The sequence below is a fragment of the Manacus candei genome, unplaced genomic scaffold (assembly GCF_025592945.1).
Source record: "Manacus candei isolate 608988 ecotype Guabito, Panama unplaced genomic scaffold, ASM2559294v1 h1tg000023l, whole genome shotgun sequence".
NCBI lineage: Eukaryota > Metazoa > Chordata > Aves > Passeriformes > Pipridae > Manacus > Manacus candei.
Genome location: NW_026138071.1, coordinates 14,010,001 through 14,030,365, shown reverse-complemented (window position 1 = coordinate 14,030,365; position 20,365 = coordinate 14,010,001). Strand labels below are relative to the sequence as shown.

Below are 20,365 nucleotides of genomic sequence, written 5' to 3'. Positions count from 1 at the left end.
GTTGGATTAGAATATCGAAAGAAACGTATATTGTTACATATAAAAAATTAAATCAAAGCTATAATATCTTTCTCGGCGCCATTGTTGCAGAACACATTTCTAAAGCACATCTTGCCAAAATATGTCACTGAAGTCATCCTGCTTTGGGAGTGCCACTTTTTTTGTATGTTTTGAAATTATTTAAATGTCACAAATTAAGCATAGTTTATTTGGCTAATCCATTTTGAAGCCTTTCTTGCAGCTTCCAATTTATATCTGCCTTGTGGCTTCAGGCCTCAGCTCTTTGTAGCTCTGTGGCTCTCTCTACTAGGGCTCTGTAAAACAACTTTCTCTAGCTCTTTTCCCAGTCCCAATTCTAACTGAAACTTACAACAAAAGAAGACAAGAAAATAGTCTGGAGTCATCACAGTCAGTCATGTCAGTTAAGTACAGGCTTGATGTAACTTTTATTACAGATATGCCCGCACAAAAGTTATTAACTACATATGTATTTTCTTGCTTTGGTTAAAAAAAAGTTCCTAAATTACTTTATAAAGTGTATTATAAATATAATATAAATATAAAATATAAATAAACAAAATTATATACATTTTCCCAAAGCTGAATTATGCAGGACATTCACAAATGTGTGAAATGTGTCATTTATAAAATGACAGTGAGCACTCATTCAGTTCAAGATCCAGAGAAAACAAATTCCAGGCCTTGAGGCACACGGTCCACCGATAACTAGATTAAATTTTGTCTCCCACTAACACCACTTATTGAGGTACATTCAACTGAGGATGGGGTGTAAGGGCACTGCAGCCACCCAAAAGCTGACACCCACTTCATTCCATTAGTGGTGGTAGAGTAGCTCTGCGGGTGGAGAGCAGAGCAAGGAGTGCCTGGACTGTGTCCCTAAGAACTTGGGCTTGCTTTGATCACTGAGGTGCCCACAGGGCATGAGGAAGTGAAGTTGTGCTCTTGAGGAATTCCCTGTGGTGTAGAGAGATGAGCACAGAGGGTTGACTCAAACCTAACTGGGACACAGTACCTCAGTTTCAATCTGACCAATGTAGCAAATGGCAGCATCTAATTCCCAACAACCATGACACGAAAGAAATGGTGAGATGGCAAAGAACACAGTCAACAGTGGTTTGAGTGGTGGGGTTTGTCATCATTAGGCTATCTATGTACCTCCATTTTCTGCAGTCAAATCTCCAATTGCAATGTAAACACAGGTTCAGTTTCAGCACCTAAAAATTCCCAGCATCTACATGGGCTCACCAGCCAGAGAAGTCCAAAAGAGTCTGTTTTAAAATGCTAATTAAAAACTGCCAACTAAACACAGTTAGGAAACATTAAATTTCTCTTAACAAGCTAGCATTTTCCTAGTGATGAACCGACCCATATATTTATTTAGAAAAATAAATTGGACTACTAGGTTACATATATTGTTAAAATATAGGAGTGCTACGAATGATGCCATGGGAAAACTCTTCTTGAAGGTGATCTAGGGTGTGAGACCAAAACATTTTAAGGGAAGTTTATTGTTTGGGGTTTATTTAAATAAGTTTGTTGTTCAGTGTTCTACATATAGAGGGACTGAAAGTGCTAAATGCTGTCTATGATGCTGGGGAAGATTCTGAAGATGTACTCTGTTGTTGGAGTGGTTATGTAGAGTCAGGTTAAGCACCAATCACACTGATAATGAAGGTTTTTGAACGGACTTTATTTAAGAGTTTCAAATACTCTGTAGGGGGCAGTTTTGAACCAGATTAATGGAAATTTGAAGCTGACTGACTCGAAGTTATGTTTTTATACTCAGTTTTTTCATCCTCACCAGCTACATGGGCATAATATCCTTTTTTTAGGTAGATCTTGGTGCTTACACAAACAGGTAGCTGCATACTACCATATAACACCACACAGCTCAGAGGCTTGTCTGCAAGTAAAGTTCAGTAATGGTAGCTAACAATTCTTTTTTTTTAAACTGTCAATTAGACAGATTCATAACTGAACAGCAGTGATTAGAACTTCATGGAGTAAGCCTGCATAAAAAAACAGCTCTGCAAAAGGGCCCAAGGACAGAAGTAGAGCTTGGGATCTCCCTCACAATTCTGGTTCAGCCTTGAATCAGGGCTGAATTTTGTAGTGACTTTAAAGTATTAAAAAAAAAAAAAAGAAAAAGAAAAAGAAAAGGGAAAAAAAAGAAAGAAACAGCCTCTTGGAGTCATCAGTATTGCCCACAGCATTTCAAAATGCCTTTAAACACAGTATCATCATTATTTGCATTTATTTTAAATGGATATTATGCTACAACATGGAAAAAGATGTCAGCACACTTAAATATGTTAGCTTAAAGATGAAGATTTTAATCAGATTCTCTCCAGCAACATGCCACTTAGAAGTATCAAAACCAGAAATGGACTCTTTATTTAATCTGTAATACTAGCTGTATTTAATCTGAAAATTGTTCTCTCAGCAGAGTGATAGTCCTTAGTACAAGGATTTAAGTAGAAGTGACTCTAGAGAGCAAGCTGAAGAGAAGGAGAGGCTCAGTCACTGAGTCTTTTTTCCACTTGGAAAGGAAGGAATAGTCTAGATCTCAATGAGGAAAATAAAGCTGTAGATCTAGGTCACCTCTGTAATTGATAGGGGAGTATTTCTAGTATAATCAGTGGCTCTGCACTGACTGCCATTATTTTGATTCAAATGAACTTGAAGCCCATTCTAAACCATGATATGCAGATGAAGTTGTTACTTAGCTGATACTGTAACTAGCTGATAATACAAAGTAGCTACATTCACTCTGGACACTGGCAGAACCTAAAAGGATTATTTTCCCAGTGTCAAAACTAAGAATGAATGCCTGGTAGATGATCAGACTCAGCAGTTCTACTACTTAAAGCTTGAAGCTGATTGTGTTGCCTGGAAAGGTGGTGGAATATCTTGTTTGTCCTCTCCTAGCTTAAAATCCTTGCCTATTCTGTTTGAATTTGAATTATTTTCAAAATTGATGTACAGGGATGATGTTAATTTTCTTCACAGCAGCCCATATGCTGCTGTTTGTTGTATTCTGTGACTAAAACAGCACTGATGACACAGCAATGTTTTGGTCATTGCTGAACAGTACTTGAACAGTGTTGAGGCTTTATCTTTTTCATGCTCTGATCTCTTAGTGAGTAGGCTGGGGGTAGGCAAGAATTTTGGGAGAAGAACGGTCTGGACAATAGACCCAAACTGGCCAAATGCCTATTCCATACCACATAACATCATGCTCAGCAATAAAACTGGGGTAGCAGAATAAGAAGGTAAGGGAGTTTGTCTTCCAGGGTATAACTGCTTGAAGACTGGCTGGGCATCAGTCTGCTTAGGGCAGGTGGTTAGCTATTTCCTTTGCATTGTTTTTTTTTTTCTTTCATTCACTTACTAAACTTTCTTTTAACCCAATCCATGAGCTTTCTGACTTTTACTCATCCTAGTACATCCCCCATCCTCCTGAGGGGGAACAAGCAGGAGGTTGTGGGGGTGTCTGCCTGCTGACCAGGATCAACTACCACAACTGGAAAAACCCCAACATGTGTAGGATGTCCTATGATGCACTGTTACATACAACAAGTTCGACAATGCACGGTCAGCTGCAGGTGTACAGCTTCTGCATAGGAATTTCTACTTCAAGGCACTCTGAAGGACTTTCTTCCACATCTGTGCACATGCACCCACTTGTGTAACTGTAGTGGTAAAACTTCCGAGCAGGGCATCGGAGACTTTGTCAGAAACACAGTGCAAACAGAGCAAGTGTTCATTGTTCCTCTGTTTTCTCGGTATGAGGCAGGTGGTGGGTGTCAGCCACTTAAGAAAACTGACAGAGGATCAAGGGAGAGGAATGCTGTTATTACAGTAATGTAAATTAAAGTACAGAGTTCTGCTTCTCTCCAAAGATGTTCAACGTTTGCCGACTGGAACGAAAGGGACAGTGAGAGCATCCCCCCGCTGTGACCCTCAGGGGACTCCAGTGTCCGCATGGAGAGCACACGCCCAGCACGCCGCCTTTGTCAGCACCGCTTCATCTGCAGAGCGCCAAGAGGCCGAGGCAACCCCCCACATGACAGCCTGACCCTCATGTTCCTCGGTTTTAGCGTTAAAACACCTTTATTTTCTGCGAACAGGGACCAGCGAGAGCCGCAGGAGGACGTTGACCGCCTCCGCTTCGACTCTCCTGGGCACAGCCACCCGAGGCACCGTGACACCGCCCCGGCCGGGCCTCGAGGCGCGGCAGGAGCGGCCGCTCGGGCACGGTCCGGTCCGGTCCCGCACGGCACAACCGCCCAACCCTCCCCGGCCGCTCCGGCCGCTCCCGCCATTCCCGCCCCGCAGCGCGCCCGGCCCCGCCCCGCCCCTGCGCACCCCGCGGCAGCGCGGCGCTGATTGGCTGCCGGGGCCGCGCGGGGCCTGATGGGAGCACCGCGCGGGCGGCGGGGCCCCTCCTGCGGCGGCGGCGGCGGCGGCGATGCGCGGCCCGGCCCGCGGCAGGTACGTGCTGCGGGGGATGCCCGGCCCGGCCCGGCCCGGCCCGGCCCGGCCCGGCCCGGCCCCGGCGAGGCGGCGGGAGAAGGGCGCCCGGCGCTCCCTGTGACCTGAGCCGGGGCTCGAAGCGCAGCAGGGCGGCCGGTGCTCTCACCCTCCTCGCCATGGGCAGCCGGGCGGCGGCCGGGGTGCAGCCTCGGGGGAGGGAGCCGCCGGCCGCGGGGAGGGGGCGGTGGGGCCCTGCTGGGCCCGCCCGGGCGCGGCGGTGCGGCGGCGCCGTGCGCTGTCCCAGGGACCGGCCGGGGCCGCCCCCGAGCTCCGCCCGCCCGCCGTGCCTGGGGCTCGCTCGGTCCCCGGCCCCGGCGGCCGCAGGCTTCGCACCAGGGCTGGGCTTCAGGAACAGCGCCTGACCCAGCCACTCCTCGCTCCACCGCTGTGCAGCCCATATGGGAACTAATTTGCCTTTTTAATTAAGGCTCTACAAAGCGTAAGACCTCTGTAGACTGCTTCCGAACAGGAACAGCTGAAAGCCTAGTTTAAATGGGAAAAAAGTTCAGTGTCGTGTTTTAACTGGGAGGACCTAGAACAGGCCAGCAGTACGTGCTGGGTGATGCTTTTGCTTTTCTTTTGCCTGTTTCCTTGCCCTCGGCACTCGTAGCTGGAGAAACTTTATGGTCCCACTGGAGGTTTCTGAGGTCAGTAAATTGTGGGAGAACTGGAGATTCAATTTGAACGGTAGAACTTGTGTTCTTTGTAATGATAAATATCTAAAAATATTTACATAAAATGAAGTCACTAAGCTTACAAAACCCCTCATTTAAAAAGCATTGCCCATTCCTTCAGGGGAAAGGTCCGTATGTCTGTATGCAAGGCCTTGATGACAAGTTTCTAACTTCCTTTTTTTTCTTTTAATATGTCTTATCTTGACGTTATTGAGTCTTGAATTTCAGCCTGTCAGTTATTAAAATTTACTTGGGAGACTGATTTTTTTTGAGAGCTTTTAATCTTAAAACATTATCAACAAGCTTGAAGAAATTTGAGACTGATTGGATAAAAGTGAAATGAGCTCATCAAACTATTTTCTCCCTCTTCGTGGATGGGTTGGTGGATGACTTCCGTAATCAAACATGATTCATCCCTGTTTCAAAGAGAAATGTTTTTTCCTGCTGTGGTACTCTTAGTCTGGCACTTTTGCTTTTTAATAACTTACATGTTTTGGGAGTAGAGGAGCTCCTATCAATAAATAATTTTTTTTTTTGAGAGAGTCAGGTAATAAAATTGGTAGGAGTGTTTTCTTAAGCTTCTATATTAAGTGTTTTTTAACAATTTTATTGTCTGTTTTAAGCCCCGGATTAGGAAATATTGCAGCTATCTTACTTGTGTATTAAATCAGTGATAATGTTTGTGGAAGTAAGTCCAATTGCAGTAGTGCTTAGTGAGTGGAATACACAACTCAGTGCTAAAGAAGTGTAGTCTTCAGAGTGGGAAAAGTGCTACGTAATTATTTGTTGGTTAGATCATGGGAAGCAAGCAACTTGTGGAAGGAGAACTCTTGCCATGAATGGTTACTATGTGAGGGATAGGTATGTGGAGTGGTAGATGAGGAAGAAGGAGGAGAGTTTGAAGCCGTTGAAGACAACTTGTGTTGTTGTGTCAAAAAAAAGAGGAAAGAAAGGAAAACATCTGAGGCACTGCATAGAAATCGTAAAAAATTCTGTATCTCCGAATGAAGGATTCAGTGACCGAACTGTAGATGTGCATCTCGTGGCCCTAATCCCTTAATACCTCTTTGGGGAAGGGTTTTGGGAGTATTACTGACTTACAGAGCAGCGCATATAAAGCCTGTCATCATCATAATTCTCGTAAAATCATATGTACAGTGACAGTTGTCAGACCTGTTTCTCTTCCACCTATTTTCCAGCTATTTTAAAAACATTTGTGTAGAAATAGCACTGTGAATGTGTTATTGATAAAAGTTGGTGTGACCAATATCTCAGGGATAACCTGTGCTCAGAAGATCCTCTAACACTTCTACCGCAGATGTTCTCAAACTATGGCTTGAAGGAAAGTGGCACACACAAAGACTGCATGAGCATCTCTGTCACTTATGTCCATGACTGAGAGCTACCATTGCTCCTAACAGTAGTGGCAATGCTAGGGAAGCAAACTAGATTTGGGAGCCTTGTGCTAGTTTTACAGACTTCTTGATTGGCTGTGTTTTTATTACAAAACAATAGGAAAGCTATCTGTCTCTGTAGAAATACTTGGGAAGAAAGTGTCTGCTCACATCTACTGCAATACCATCGTGAAAAAGCTCACTTGTATCTGCAAAGGGGCAACTGTGTAACATTCTCTGTGTTAGATTGTGTGTTTGAAAAAACCCCAACCTGCTGTTTTACTGAGGTGAGTTGCTGTAGTAGTGATTATTTTGAGAATTTGCTCAAGAGCCCAAGGGGTAATAGTGCTTTTTCTGTAGCTCGCCTCTTTGTGCTGGTAATTCGGCAGCAGCAGAGCTAATTTGCCCATCTGTTATAGTTTCCTTTTGGCAGCACTTCAAATACGGATTTCCTTATTTTTAAGGATTGGTTTCTGAAATCACAGGGCCTCTAGTTCTGGATTCTGAAACCTTGACTTTCTTAAAAGGTGAGGAGGTTACCATACTAGAGTAGTGTTCCTGCTAGTGAGTGGTCTATATTAATTTGTTCTAACAGCCTTAGACAATTTGAAAACAAATTTGGATTTTTTGCTGAAGGTAACTTAATAAACAAGATAATAATCACTTATATGTGTGCCCAGCTAGATCAGTGCTTTGTTTCAATAAGTCTTACTGTTTCATTCCAGAATGAAAAAGGTTTGAACTTCGGTTGGTGAACCCCCAGTTTACTGTTGGCATTGTTAGGAACTGGTTACTTTTTCATTCACTAGGTAAAAAACTTGTAAATTAGATGAGCAGAAAGAAATTCTGCTACACTGAGGTTCAAAGTCAGTTGATTTCTGGTAAAAAGTTGCTACACTTTTGTTTCGGGAACTTAGACCTAGGTCATTGAATTAGTGTTGTTCAAGGGTTCCAGGTTTGTGTAGGGTGAGGTGAGCTACTTTTGCACCTTTGGAACTGTCAGAGTCATTTGGTGTGCTGATTATGCACTGTGGGTTGTGTACAGGGAAGACTTGCCAATGTACTGCTTTCATTTAGCAAGTGAAATCTCTTTGAACCTGATTATTTGAACTTAAAACAGATCATACCAAAGAACAACAATAGTGCTGTCCAGTACATTCTTTTTGATGATGGTGTAAAAAGGAAGTAGATTTATTTGATAAATTTTCTCACAAACAGTAGGATATTATTGCTGGATGCCTGGACTGACAGCTGAAAAGGAACACTGAGTTATGCTTATGGGCAGCAGAGGAAATAACTGGAAATCAATTTCTTAAATAATCCTGCTCGATAGTAAGTTTTTAAAATTGTTGTTCTGCTGGAGGGTTTTGATGGCTCTTTTAGCAGTAATTTTGTGTCTCTGTTTTTGAGGACTCCAACCTGATTAAGTATTTCCAAAGTAAAAATAAGTTTGGCCTCATCAGGGCTGATCAACTGGCTTACAAGATGGCCTCTGAAACAAAAAGCTGGATGTAAAAATAACACATAGGTAGATAACTAGAAAATGGCTTTATGCAATATTTTGATTTCTTTAGATGTTGAAATGAATTTGTGAATCTTCAATATGCTATTAGATTGCTCCTAAGTGCTTAATACTTTATTTCTAGCTGTGAATTCTCATAGAAGATTGATAGCTCTGCCAACATTTGTCCACAATTGAAGATGGGTGGATTGATTTCAAGATGGAGGGTAAGTAAAATCGTGTAACAGGATAATCTTCTTTAGTCTAGAAGATGGGAGTACCTAGGGCATGTTTCTTAATGCCTATTGCTTGACTGTTAGTGCTAAACTTTTCCTGTGACTGTCATTTAAAAATCCAGTAGTGAGACATCCCATGTCCAGAAGTATTCTCTCCAAATCACTAAACTGTGAAACTGTCTTGTTGTCTTTTATTTCCTTTGCTGTATCAGTCTGGCACTGACTTGGTTAACTTATAAAAATTCAGTTTTAACTCTTTCTGTAAGTCTGAATAATTTTGTGGTCCTTCAGCGGGATAGATAATGCAGCATCTGTGACTTGAAAGATTGGTGGCTCATGAGATACATGCAGAAAATCATTCTATCTGTTTTAACACATATTTTGGTAGCTACTTACACCTGTACAAGTCTGTCTTCCTATCTGCTTTTGTTGACTTGTATGTTTTTGAGGGGTGTACTGAGTTTATGAGGAAGAAGAGGCATGAGATTTTTGACTACTCTCCTGGCAGGTGTGATTTATTTGAGTCTAGGTTTGCCTTTGCTTATTAGCAATTGACTTTTGAGCTTCCCATACAAAACTCCTTTAAAGATGAAAGTTTAGGTGAAATATCAGTTTTGTGTAAGGGAAACTCATTTTCATGGTGATGCGGTGTGGGCCGTGGTTTTTGAATTTGTGGTGTGAAGGGTGGGGAAAGATTATGGCTTGGTAGTTTCCAGGAACTAGGAAAGATTCCTAGAAGGTGGATTTCAAGTTGCTCCTAAGGGGATTTTACTGGAGATAACATTTATTTGCAGTTGCTTATGATTTATTTAGACCATGTGTCTTTGTGTAGAGTGAAGAGTAATAAAAAGCTGAAGTACTCAGGTTAGGGCTTCCTTTATATATTCTCTTTGCTTTGCCTATTTCCTCCACTCATCAATTCTGTTCTTGTTTTGCTTCCCACCCACACATTCATTATTGGTGTATGTGCATTACAGGTTTTCACCCTTTGTGATGTAGGAGAGGAACCTTCAGTTAAGAGTAATACCAACTCTAAAATAGTGATTGATTATAATCCCTTCTATTTGTCACTATTAAAGTAGGAAAACTTCTGACCTTTATGTAAAACAGATAATTTATTAATCTATTATGAATGTCTTTTTGTTAGGAAACTGTTAATGTACAGTAATCCTCAAAAATCTGACTTTTTTAAAAGTGAGATTAATATCTTTGTTCTTTCTCTTGTAAGCAGGCAAAGCCATCCACTGTAGAAGTATTAGAAAAAATAGATAAGGTATGTGTTTGCTTTTTGGTGTTTTGTTTGATTTTTTTTTTTTAAGAAATATGCATCCCTTTTGCTGGCCATGTATTTCTTTCACATTAAGCAAAACACTGTAATGAAATTTTAAATTATTTTGGTAATTATTCCAGTACTAGGGATTCTGAGTTTCAGAGGAATTGCTACCTTTTCCCCCCTTACTATTAGTCATTTAAAAAATACCCATACTGTATAATACATAGTGAGAAACTACAGTTCAACTATTTATTTAGAGAGCTTGAAATAGGAATGAATGTGAAGCTGCCTTGATTACACAATTATTTATCACTAGTGGTTAAAGTCCCATGTCATGGAAAATGTCACTAATACTAAGTTCTGTTCATCAGGTTGATTAGAAAAGCTTCAATGTATGGTTTTATGTGTAGAAGTTGTAACTGTGATAGAAGTGAGTAAGGTTAGGGGCAGAATAACTGAATAGATGGTTCAGTAATCAATTGTGATTTTTTGCCAGCATTTGTGACAGATGTCTGTACTCTATGGGGAAATTAACTGTTTTGAAGTATGCTGCTGATATTTTTTGTTTTCCTTATGATGAAAATGTGAGTACTCCTGTTGTCACTTGAAATACAGTCAAAATGGTTAACACAGCAGAGCGTTGCTCACTCACTTATTAATATGCCAGAAGCATCATACAGATGTTCAGGATTTCACTCTTAATGTCAGGAAAGTACTGAGAGGAAAACACATGAAATAATGGAGATGTTTCAGCAATTTCCCATGTTAGTAGTAAAGCATTAGAGGCATTTAAAATTCCACAGGTGCCTGATGAAAATTTTAAGATGCAGAGTATGGTTAGCATTGATTTATGTCATTGTAAAGATTGCCATTCATAAGGTATTAGCATTTTTCACTTGTCCCACCCAGATATACTAATACATTACAATTGTGAAAAAGTGCTGATTTGTAACATTTCTTTCCAATTGCTAATACAGTGCAGGTAGCCCATATCATAATCTTAATAGCGTGGTGTATTTATGCTATGGAAGTTATCTTTGGGCAAATATTGTCATTTATCAAAAAGCTGCTTGACTTTATTCTAATCAAGTATCAGACTGATAGGGCTGATTTTAGCAAACATCTAAAGGCAGCTAGTAAAACCACCTACTAATTTCACTAATAAGGTTGAACCCTGTTTATTTACAGGAAATACAGACGTTAGAAGAATTCAGAGAAAAAAATCAGAGGCTACAGAAACTATGGGTTGGAGGGCTGCTTCTCTACTCCTCACTCCTTTACCTTGTTACTTGCTTAATTGTATATTTGTGGTGTCTTCCTGACGAATGGACAGCAAGGTTGGCAATGACACTTCCATTTTTTGCATTTCCATTCATGTAAGTAAATATGCCTTTTTTTATTTTCTAACTGCTGTCTGTTTGATAAAAGGAGATGGAAAATACTTCTCAGCAGGGGGTTGGGTTTGCTTTGACAATCCTTGAGATATCATAAGTTGCTGAATTTTTTCTTCTAAAATAAATCCAAATAGTTAGGCAGACACTTTCTTTGTGGAGAATGTCTCTCATGGGTCTGGAACTAAGTCTTATCATCAAAAGATGATAGGATCTAAAGTTACTTGGCCTATCAAAATTATGCTAGGGCTAGAGAGAGACCTGTATCTGAGCAGCTGCAAGGTAATGTAGTATAAGCAGAAGAGCATTATCTTGGGGTTTTTTTTTACTGCTAGTTGGAAAGTAACGTCTCTATATGAAAGTAACCTAAGGTATGTCACCTATAGATAAAATGTAGCATATAAAACAGGGGAAAATACAAGAACGAATGGAGAAACTTATTGTTACCTATTAAAGTAAATGTGTTAACACAGAATTGACTTGAAAGGTCATCAACCTAAGTATGTTGAAAACTAGTTTTATATAATATGTTGTTTTTCTGGAAAATCATTGACTATTTACTTCAATAATGAAATATCCAGACTTCAGTGGATGTGAACAGGAGAAAGTATTGTTAACATTTTTGTTCCGCTGAGCTGATTAGCTGTTCATCCTGATGAGTGGCTTTTGTTTTCTAAGAAAGCTACTTTTCCAAACTAACAAAATGGGCTCCCACCAAACAGCTGCTTTGCTGCCTCCCCTTCCCTCAGATCAAGGAGGGGAAAGCAGCCTACTGAGCATCTTTTTTACCATCGGGGAGCACAGTGCATTTACTAATTTGCTGAAATGAATGTTATAAATACTGTCCATATTTGTACAGTGTCTTTATATGAAAACATGACTTGTCAGTGCCCTAACTTTATCTTTAAAGGCAAAGTAAAATGTAAGTATTTAAGGCTTTGCAAGTTTGATTAGTGTGGGTTAGCATAACGTAGAAAAAAAACCCAACTTAAAGATGCTTTTTGTATGTCATATGGTGTTATGCATAATGTACTAATATGCTGTTGTGGAATCCTGTGGAGAAGATACATTGGCAGCAGTGTCTTGACTGGAAAGGATTAATATAGAAATTAGAGCTCAAATTAATCTTTGGCAGTAACATGAATTGATTTTGTTCTTAAGGACAAGCATTCCAAAGTCTTTGTTGTGGGTGTGCGAGGCTTGCTCATGCTAATAGGAAAAGCTTGTAGAAGAGAAAGTATTACCAGCCCTCTTTCACATAGATGTGTTAGGATTAGTGTAGAAATGAAAACTTTTGTTATTGAAGGTGAGATGACTTCTAGTGCTGTGGTGTGAATTTTCACATTGGATTTTTATTGTCTAGTTTGTCTTCCAATTCTGCTTTTTTTCGGTATGACTCTCTGTAAAATTCCAACTTGGATATTGGCTTACTAACATTTAGAATTAGACTGTTGTTCTCTATGACTTACAACTGTTTATCAGATTTTTTTTTTTCTTAAGCTATTCCCCTTCAGCTTTTTTTGGCAGATATGAATGGCAAGCAGCTGCCAGCTTGTCTTTGTGCTCGGTCAAGAGGTGACTCCATGCTGAATGCCTGGTGCCACCCAGTAATAGCTCTAGAGATTTTTCAGCCCTAATCAAACTGGAATATGTCTGCCTTTTCCAGCTTGCAGTCAGTCACCAACTTATTTCTGCCTTAGGTCAGTCCCTCAGGGTCTCAGCAAGTTCCTGATGCTGGTAGAGGAAGTTAAGTTTTAGGAATATAACTTGGTTAATTTTAAATGTATGTTGAAATATCTGAAAAGGTGAAGAAATATAAATATGTTAGCATGTTAGAAGGATGCTCTTCTTGAACTGATTTTTATTTGAATTGTTTAATCTTGCGTATTCTGATTTTCAGAGAAATATGGTTTTATTTTGTAAAATTTGTCTGAAATGGTCTGCTATTAAACTTTCACCTCAAAGTTCTTAAAGAGGAAATGTTTTTTTATTTCATGAAGTCCTGCCATATCTATTAACTTACAATACAGCTTTTGGTAGAAGACTCTTTAACATACATTAAAAAAGAAATAACGCTTTTTTCTTATATAACATGGTATTTAAGGCAATTCAAACCCTGTAAACATTTATTTCTTCTGATACTTTATGAAGACACATTTTGCAATATGCAAGCAGACAAACCTATCTGTATTCTCAGAGTAGTTACTATAGCATATCTTTGAACCTGGAATAGTTAAACTTCTTTCTCTGTTTCTCTTACATTGGATAGGTTACTCTCACATTCCAGTTGCCTCGTCTAACATGCCTAACTCAGGTTGTGTTAGTACTTGAAGGCATTTTGAACTGGGGAACCATTATATAAATGCAAAAGATTTTTTTTTTCTTAAACAGAACGTTGCTAATTCAGGCTCTGTTATTTAATGCTTGACATTAGGAGGGTTTTGGATGTGGAGGGTTTTGAAGTATGAGGTTTGCTACTTGGCTTAGGCTGAATAACTTACCAGGAAAAGTGTCAACCTAACTATAAGCAATTCTAAGCTTTAAAGCAGATGAAGTCATGATGATTGCAGAGAGACCTCTATAACATGGTCATAGACCAGTTTGACTTTATCTTGAGATAAACTACTCTGTTGTTTGAGCTAACTCAGCTGAAACCCTACAGAAACTGAGTGGATTCAGAGCTCTGTAAAATCACCAGGACTCAGGTCAGTTAACTCTGCTTGGAGGGTATTTGTACAATAGCTGTATCTCATGGTTTTCATTGGTATTGAATTCTTCCTGCAGATCTCCCAGGTAGTAATTTTGGGCCTTAGCTTATAAGCTTGGTTTTCTGGATAACATGAATAATAAATCTATCAAATAAGAAGTGATGACTGTGTAATTTTCAGCTGAACATTTTAATAAGTGATGATGTTACTTGCAACTGCTGCCTTAGTATTTCTACCTTTAGTAATACTTGGTTAAATTTTAATGGAAAAGAGCATTTTATTTAGAGCAATGTTGATGTCTTGACAAGATGCTAATTTAATTTTTAGTTTTTTATATAAATATTGTTTGAAGATTTCTGTTCTTCGTATTTGCAGAATAAAATCTCATCTGATAAGTGTTCTGTTTGCTAAATGACTTCAGTAATACTTACTGTAATTTATTTTAATTAATGTAATTCTTCTTTCTGTTTTAAAGAATCTGGTTTATAAGAACACTGCTCATTTTCTTCTTTTCCAAACGGACAGAAAGGAATAGTAAGTATTTTTTTTTTTTTTTAAGAACATGGAGCTAGATAAGAATGATGCTTGCTAATGGTTTTGATCATTTGGCTTCCAGGAAGACAAAGGTTGGTACTGAAATGGGTACTGTTAACTGAACTTGTTTCTACCACATGGTTCATGAAAGAACAGGAAGGAAACTGCTTGATTTTTCACTTCACTTATAAAATTGTGGTAACTTTCTCCCGTCTTTGCACGTGTCAAAGTGTAATGGAATAAAAGACAGTGTAAAAGTGGGAGCGAGGGGAAAGGAAATATAAACAATAATAGTAGTTCCCTTGATACTTACATCTGCAAGTATCCAGCAGTCTTAATCTGTTATGTGTAAGAGAAGAGATTTATAGGAGATGTTTTAATTTATTTTTCAAGATAGTTTTTCTCTCACAAGTTCTCCAAAGCATGCTTTTTTTTCTGAGTGGGAAAGGTATAATATAAGCGGGTGTGTTTCTGCTTTTTTTTAGAGCTAAGGAAAATTGGAAGTCATGTAACAAAACCAAAAAGTAATGCAGGTGTTCAAATATATATAAAAAGTTGTTAAATTTTGCATTAGAATAAATCTACATGCTATTTAAAAACAACATCTGTGGCACTTGTCTGCAGTAGTTAGAATTCATTTGAGACTTTCCTTGAAAGCAGTCCACCCTGTAACAATATCTCATGGTGATGTGAGCAATAATACAGGAAAACCTCAGTGTTGCACTGTGTTTTATGACTTGCAGAACAGCATGATGTATTTAATTTGTGACAGCTTACGAGTTAAACATCACTTTTGGAATTTTCTTAAACTTAATGTTTGTGTTTTGATATGCAAGCACCGAACATACCTTTTTATGTAGAAATAAAATTGTCCATCTATTCTGTGGTGCTGTGTGATTCATTTCTAAGGTGAATATATATTTGCATTTCATGGCTGAATTAGAAAAAAGATATATATATTTTTCTCGTTTGCTTAAATGTCTTTACTGCTGTTTTGAACATACAAGCAAGTCTGGTGCTTTTGTTGAACCTGTGTATAAGGCTTTTTAGTAGATGATAGAACATGCCTAAAGGGATTATTATATCTGTGTGTTTCCAGAGATTGGATGAAAATGAAGTGTTTTACCTCAAAGATAAAAGTTTTGTATTTGAAAAAGAAAAATGAAATGTATGGTACAAGAGTTAACAGTAGTACAGTGGGAGAAGGTGTAGCTGAGAGAGCAAATTGGCAACTAAGTGGCTCAAAGCTAACCTTTTATTCTGGGATGAGTTAATATAACACATTGAGTCACTGGAGATGGTTATTTAATACTGTAAAGCTCTGTGCTGGATAAGCAGCATACATCAGATTTAGGAACCATGTTCTGAATGAGGAAAATTCGTAGCTAGGCTCTAGGAAAGGTGATGTAGAGAGATTATGGAATTTCAGTTTTTAAGACAGGTCAGGAAAACAACTGTTAAGGGAGATTTAGGCTGATCTGTCCCAAAGTGTGGGGAAAATAAATGAGGTGTATTGCAGGTATTGACTTCTCTAATATGAATTTCTTTTATTCTTTGGGTTTAATTAAGATGAAATATATTGGTTTCTTGAGAGTACTTTGCAGTAATTGCCATTTGGCCACATTTGAAGGGGCAGGTGTTCCACGAGGTTCTTGTTGAATACAGGAAGTAGAGTGATCAGAAGCAAACACCCACACTTTAAGCTGGTTGCATATCTTTGTGGAGAGCCACACCTGAAGATGTTTGAGGCACTTCGGTACTAAAAGTGGTTTCAGTTTCTTAAGTAGCAGTTGACGATTGGCCGTATCTGCTGCTTGCTTGGCTGCATGGTACCACAATGCACTGCAGTACATGTCAAGCTCTTAGTCTGTGTGGGGCTACATGAGAGACTGTTCTAATATAAATGTAAAATTTGATGAAGGAAGGTACCTTACTAATTTGAAGATGCACACTTCCTGGAATTGCCCATCTTCTGTGGTCCACCCCAGTACTAAATATGGTCTTGTTCCATGTCCTATGTATCTCAACTAATACAGGTTGTTGTAATTCCCCTTTTATTGCATAAACTTTCAAATATGTGCATGCCTGTTTTAGTATTTTTCACGTTTAATAAAGAGGTTTACTCTATCAAAATGAGTTTCTACATTCTGGAAAGCTCAAGTAATTGTTCCCTTACTTTCAAGTAATGGTGTTCCTGAAGTGACTTTGAGTGGTATGACATACTTACTTATATATAAAGAAAGATGCAAAAAAATTATTTTTAATTTGGTGGGGTTTAGTTTTGTGTCTTGGAGTTTTGTGAAGCTTTTTCTTTCTTTGAAATCTGAAAAAATGAGTAAAAATAGCTATATTTTTACAGGAGTTAAGTTGCTAGTGTTCAGTAAAGCTGAGAAGGGGGGGAAAGTTGTAAAGTTTATTGTTAAACTCTTCTTGCTGTGAAGGATGTAGTAGAAAGCTACTTTATTGAGAGAGCATCTTCTGCATTAGGTGGTGGTTTATTACAGTGAGGTTTCCATGACTGTCAAGCTGCAAACATTAACTTACAAGAAAATCCCATGTGCATTTGACTTGTCTTCTTTCCCTTCCTCTTAGAGAGGTTGTGTGCTGTGCCTACTAGTTGTAACAGTCTCTTAGCATTTAGTAGTAAAATGACCTTCTAGTAGCTGTTCTTAGAAAACTGGGGAGTTTGCTGTAGTCTGAAAGTATAGAAAGGATGAAATACATGGAGTTCTAAAGCTCAGAGTTGACCTGGCATTTGAAACTAGTATGTATTAAGAGGCTTATGTGACATACTGAAGCCAGTAAATCTGATACTCAGATATATTAATGCTTAGACCTCAAGCTTTTTTCTGTAGTTTGACTCATGAGATTAAGTGTATTTGGTCCATTGTTGTACCAGTTTTAATGTAGGTCAGAGCAGGGCACTGGGTAGAATTGGTTTGCTTAATGAGGAAATGGTACATAAAATTTTTTAATAGTTATAACTCTAAAGTAATAACGGTGGGCTATAATTTATAAGCAGTTTCAGCATTTTAAGTGATTTATTTTCACATAAAATAGTTATTTTATACAAAGTTTACTGGTGTTTAGGATTGGTAGTGGTCAGTGCGTAATTTTTCGCGGTCTTACAGGGCAAAGTCAGTGTTTAGAGTGTGCTGACATCTTTTATTTATATTTGAAAACTAATGTATGTTGTTCTTCTTTTAGATGATGCACTGGAAGATTTAAAATCTCAAAAGAAAAAAATAGTAAGTAAAACTTAAAAGCTGGATTGTTGTGGTCCACTAAAACTGGTGTTCTCCAGGTATTTGCATCCACTCAACCAACAGTTAATCTCAGTAAGACAAATTTAGGATGGAAAAGGTTCCAGGTCTTGGATAACTTTCCCACTTTGCAATGTTTGTAATATTGCAAAGCTGTTTCCTCTCTGCTTAATCATTCCATAAGGAAGTTTGTTGTTTACTTACGTTGTTGGCTTCATCTCCTGCCTTGTAAGGCAAAACTTAAAAATGATGACCACCAAAACACAGCTCCCCTTCCCAAAAAACTGCACAAGTACTTAATGAATAATAATGAAATTATAGTGTAACTATGGAGAATTTAAACCTGAAAATATAAATTGTCATTAGTATGTATGCAACTCAAGCTTTTATCATTAAACTTCTAAATAGGATTAGTAAAACAGAGTTCTGGGAAGTTCAATAACATGTAACTCAGCTATTTTTTCAATCTGAGGGCACTAAAAAATTGATGACTGTCTCTTGATCTTGTGTGTGCCTGGTTCCTAGCAAGGAGCCAGAAACAGAGAACTTATTTAACCTCTTGAATCAGGGTGATGTTGGTATTTTTTACTCAGAACTTAGGAGACTTAGGAATTTCATCATAACTTAAGACATTCAGTTGAGCATTAAAATTTTATAACTATACATGAAATGGAACATGTTGAGATGAGCAAGAAGGGGATGCAAGTAATGAGACAATATAATTTGTGTTTTAGATGAAAACACTCATAAAATTGCATTCTGTAAAATTTTTGATAATACTCAGATTTAGTCTTGGTTTTCTTTTGGATTGATTTCCTTATGGCTGTCTTTGACTATGAATAACTGTAGCCACACCTACTTTTTAGTGAAAGAAAACAAAAATCTTCAAGTAAAATAATGGGGAGGGAGAGGATTTTTTTTCCCCTGTTCAATTCTGATTTGCTGCAGGGTAGATTTAGTTACTCAGATATTTACATTGTGATCCTCAAAGTATCTAGGATAAGTAATTTATGTATTTCCTGTTTATTCATGTGGTTTGTATTTTCCCTACAGACATTACTTGTAGGCTGAAGGGTCATAAGCCTGTTATAGGGCTTACCTGTAAATGGTGTAAGCTCCTCATCTGCTAGATGTGATGTCCTGGTGGCTGTGCAGTGACTGCTCAATACAAATTGATTTCTGTTCAGTTGCTATTCTGTCTTTGGGGATATAGTCATATGGATACTTGTGTGGGTAAAATACTTGACAAACACAAATACTTCATCTGGAAATGACCATTAGTATTGTCTATCCTGTACTTCCACTCAAAGTTTGTGTAATACTTATTTCTCACAGAACTGACTCTCTGTGCTGCTTTTTTCCCTAGTGAATACTTTAAAGCATCTTGAATTATGAACTGGGGGTTGGGATTAAATTGATTAGCTGTACTTAATGCACTACTACAAGATACAACTTTTTTTTCCCCTCCTTGATCATAGGGGATACTGTGGTTGTGTTTGTGACTGTTTAGCTGTAATTTTGGCCTTACAGTTCTCACTTAATGAGGATGTCAGCCCTTAAGCCTGAACATGTATAGATGAGCAAGTTCAGAGGGTTAAGCATATTAAAACAAGGGTACAGGACATGTATTAAGCTGATACAACTGGGAATTAATGGAGAGTTTACCTGGAACAGCAGTCTTAAAGATGGGATAATTCTTAGCCTGAGGACAGAGCTGTGAAGATAGTGTAGTAATTACCTTGCTAATTTTAGATTAAACCTTGCTGAAATTTGCTCAGCTACTCTGAATAGTAGTCTGAGTATAATATTAGACTTTGACAGACTTAGACATTCCATATAAGAGTTTAGAAAGTTGCATCTGTTAATCTTCTAAGAAAAAAAAAACACACAAAAAAACCAACAAACTAGTTAGAGTTCAATGCTGTCTTGGAGTTATGTTAGTAATGGAAAAAACCCCAGCAGCATATGAATTCTGTTACTTAAAATAATTACTGTTTAATTTACTTTATGCCTTCAGCCTTCCAGGCAGAGAAAACCATTAATATTTTGATGACCTTTAGTATGTGACAAAAACTTTACTAGGAGTTGGTTATTGTATACAAGTCCAGTTTTGTCAAGAACGTGTTACCAGTATGTGTTAGAATACTGCAAGCATGCAGTTGGAAGCTCAAAATAACAGTTAAAAATCGTATTTACTGATAAAGGATCAAATGAGTGAGTTCTTTTATGCAGTGTTCACTCAAAGCAGTTACTTTTGTGGTTTTACTGTTTGTATGGATCTGTTCAGAGTATACTTGATTACTGTGACTTAAATGATTTATTTCCTATTTTAAGGAAACTTTTGCTATGTGTACTGGTGTATCTTACATGGTAGACTCAAATGAGTCTCGTGGCTTTGTGCAAACATAAAGAAATACCTCTTCATAGTTGGGTTTGACATAGCAAGTAATTCAATTTATGAACTCACATAGTAGTATGGCAAATAAGTAGTTTGCATTGTGCCAGTACTTAAGACTTCAGTTGCTAAATTGCTTTTACAAGAAGCTTAAAATACAATACTCATATTGCTTTTCAATATAGGCAACTGATGTCGTTCCCACCAGAATTTTTATTTGGTTACCAGTTGAAAAGGAGGCGATCCTTGCAATTATTCATAGGAGAGAATGTGGTACATGACCATGCTTCTTTATTAAAATTTGGTTAATTCCATGAAATAAGTTAATTCCATGAAAAATACATGCTTAGACTGGTATTAACTTTCATAGAGACTTCACTTGTGATTCTAGTTGCTCAGCATTTATGCTTAATAATGATAGAATATGAATTAGCCCTTG

General features: G+C 38.3%; 1 protein-coding gene across 5 annotated transcripts in view; it reads left to right on the top strand.

Moving 5' to 3' along the window:
• The first annotated feature begins 4,423 nt into the window (after positions 1 to 4,423).
• The window catches only part of LNPK (lunapark, ER junction formation factor), a 51,103-nt gene continuing 35,161 nt past the window's right edge, over positions 4,424 to 20,365 (top strand). For 2 of the 5 annotated variants that reach the window (XR_007904390.1, XM_051786640.1), the window contains exons 1-6: positions 4,424 to 4,515; positions 8,272 to 8,353; positions 9,591 to 9,635; positions 10,824 to 11,011; positions 14,210 to 14,268; positions 17,476 to 17,516. Coding sequence is in view for 4 of the 5 variants with exons in the window: in XM_051786640.1 (XP_051642600.1) it covers positions 8,327 to 8,353; positions 9,591 to 9,635; positions 10,824 to 11,011; positions 14,210 to 14,268; positions 17,476 to 17,516 (360 nt within the window). In the remaining variant the exon portion in view is untranslated. Of the gene's footprint in view, positions 4,516 to 4,782; positions 5,205 to 8,271; positions 8,354 to 9,590; positions 9,636 to 10,823; positions 11,012 to 14,209; positions 14,269 to 17,475; positions 17,517 to 20,365 lie in introns of those variants that run through there. The other 3 variants (XM_051786643.1, XM_051786644.1, XM_051786642.1) reach the window with 3 other exon arrangements.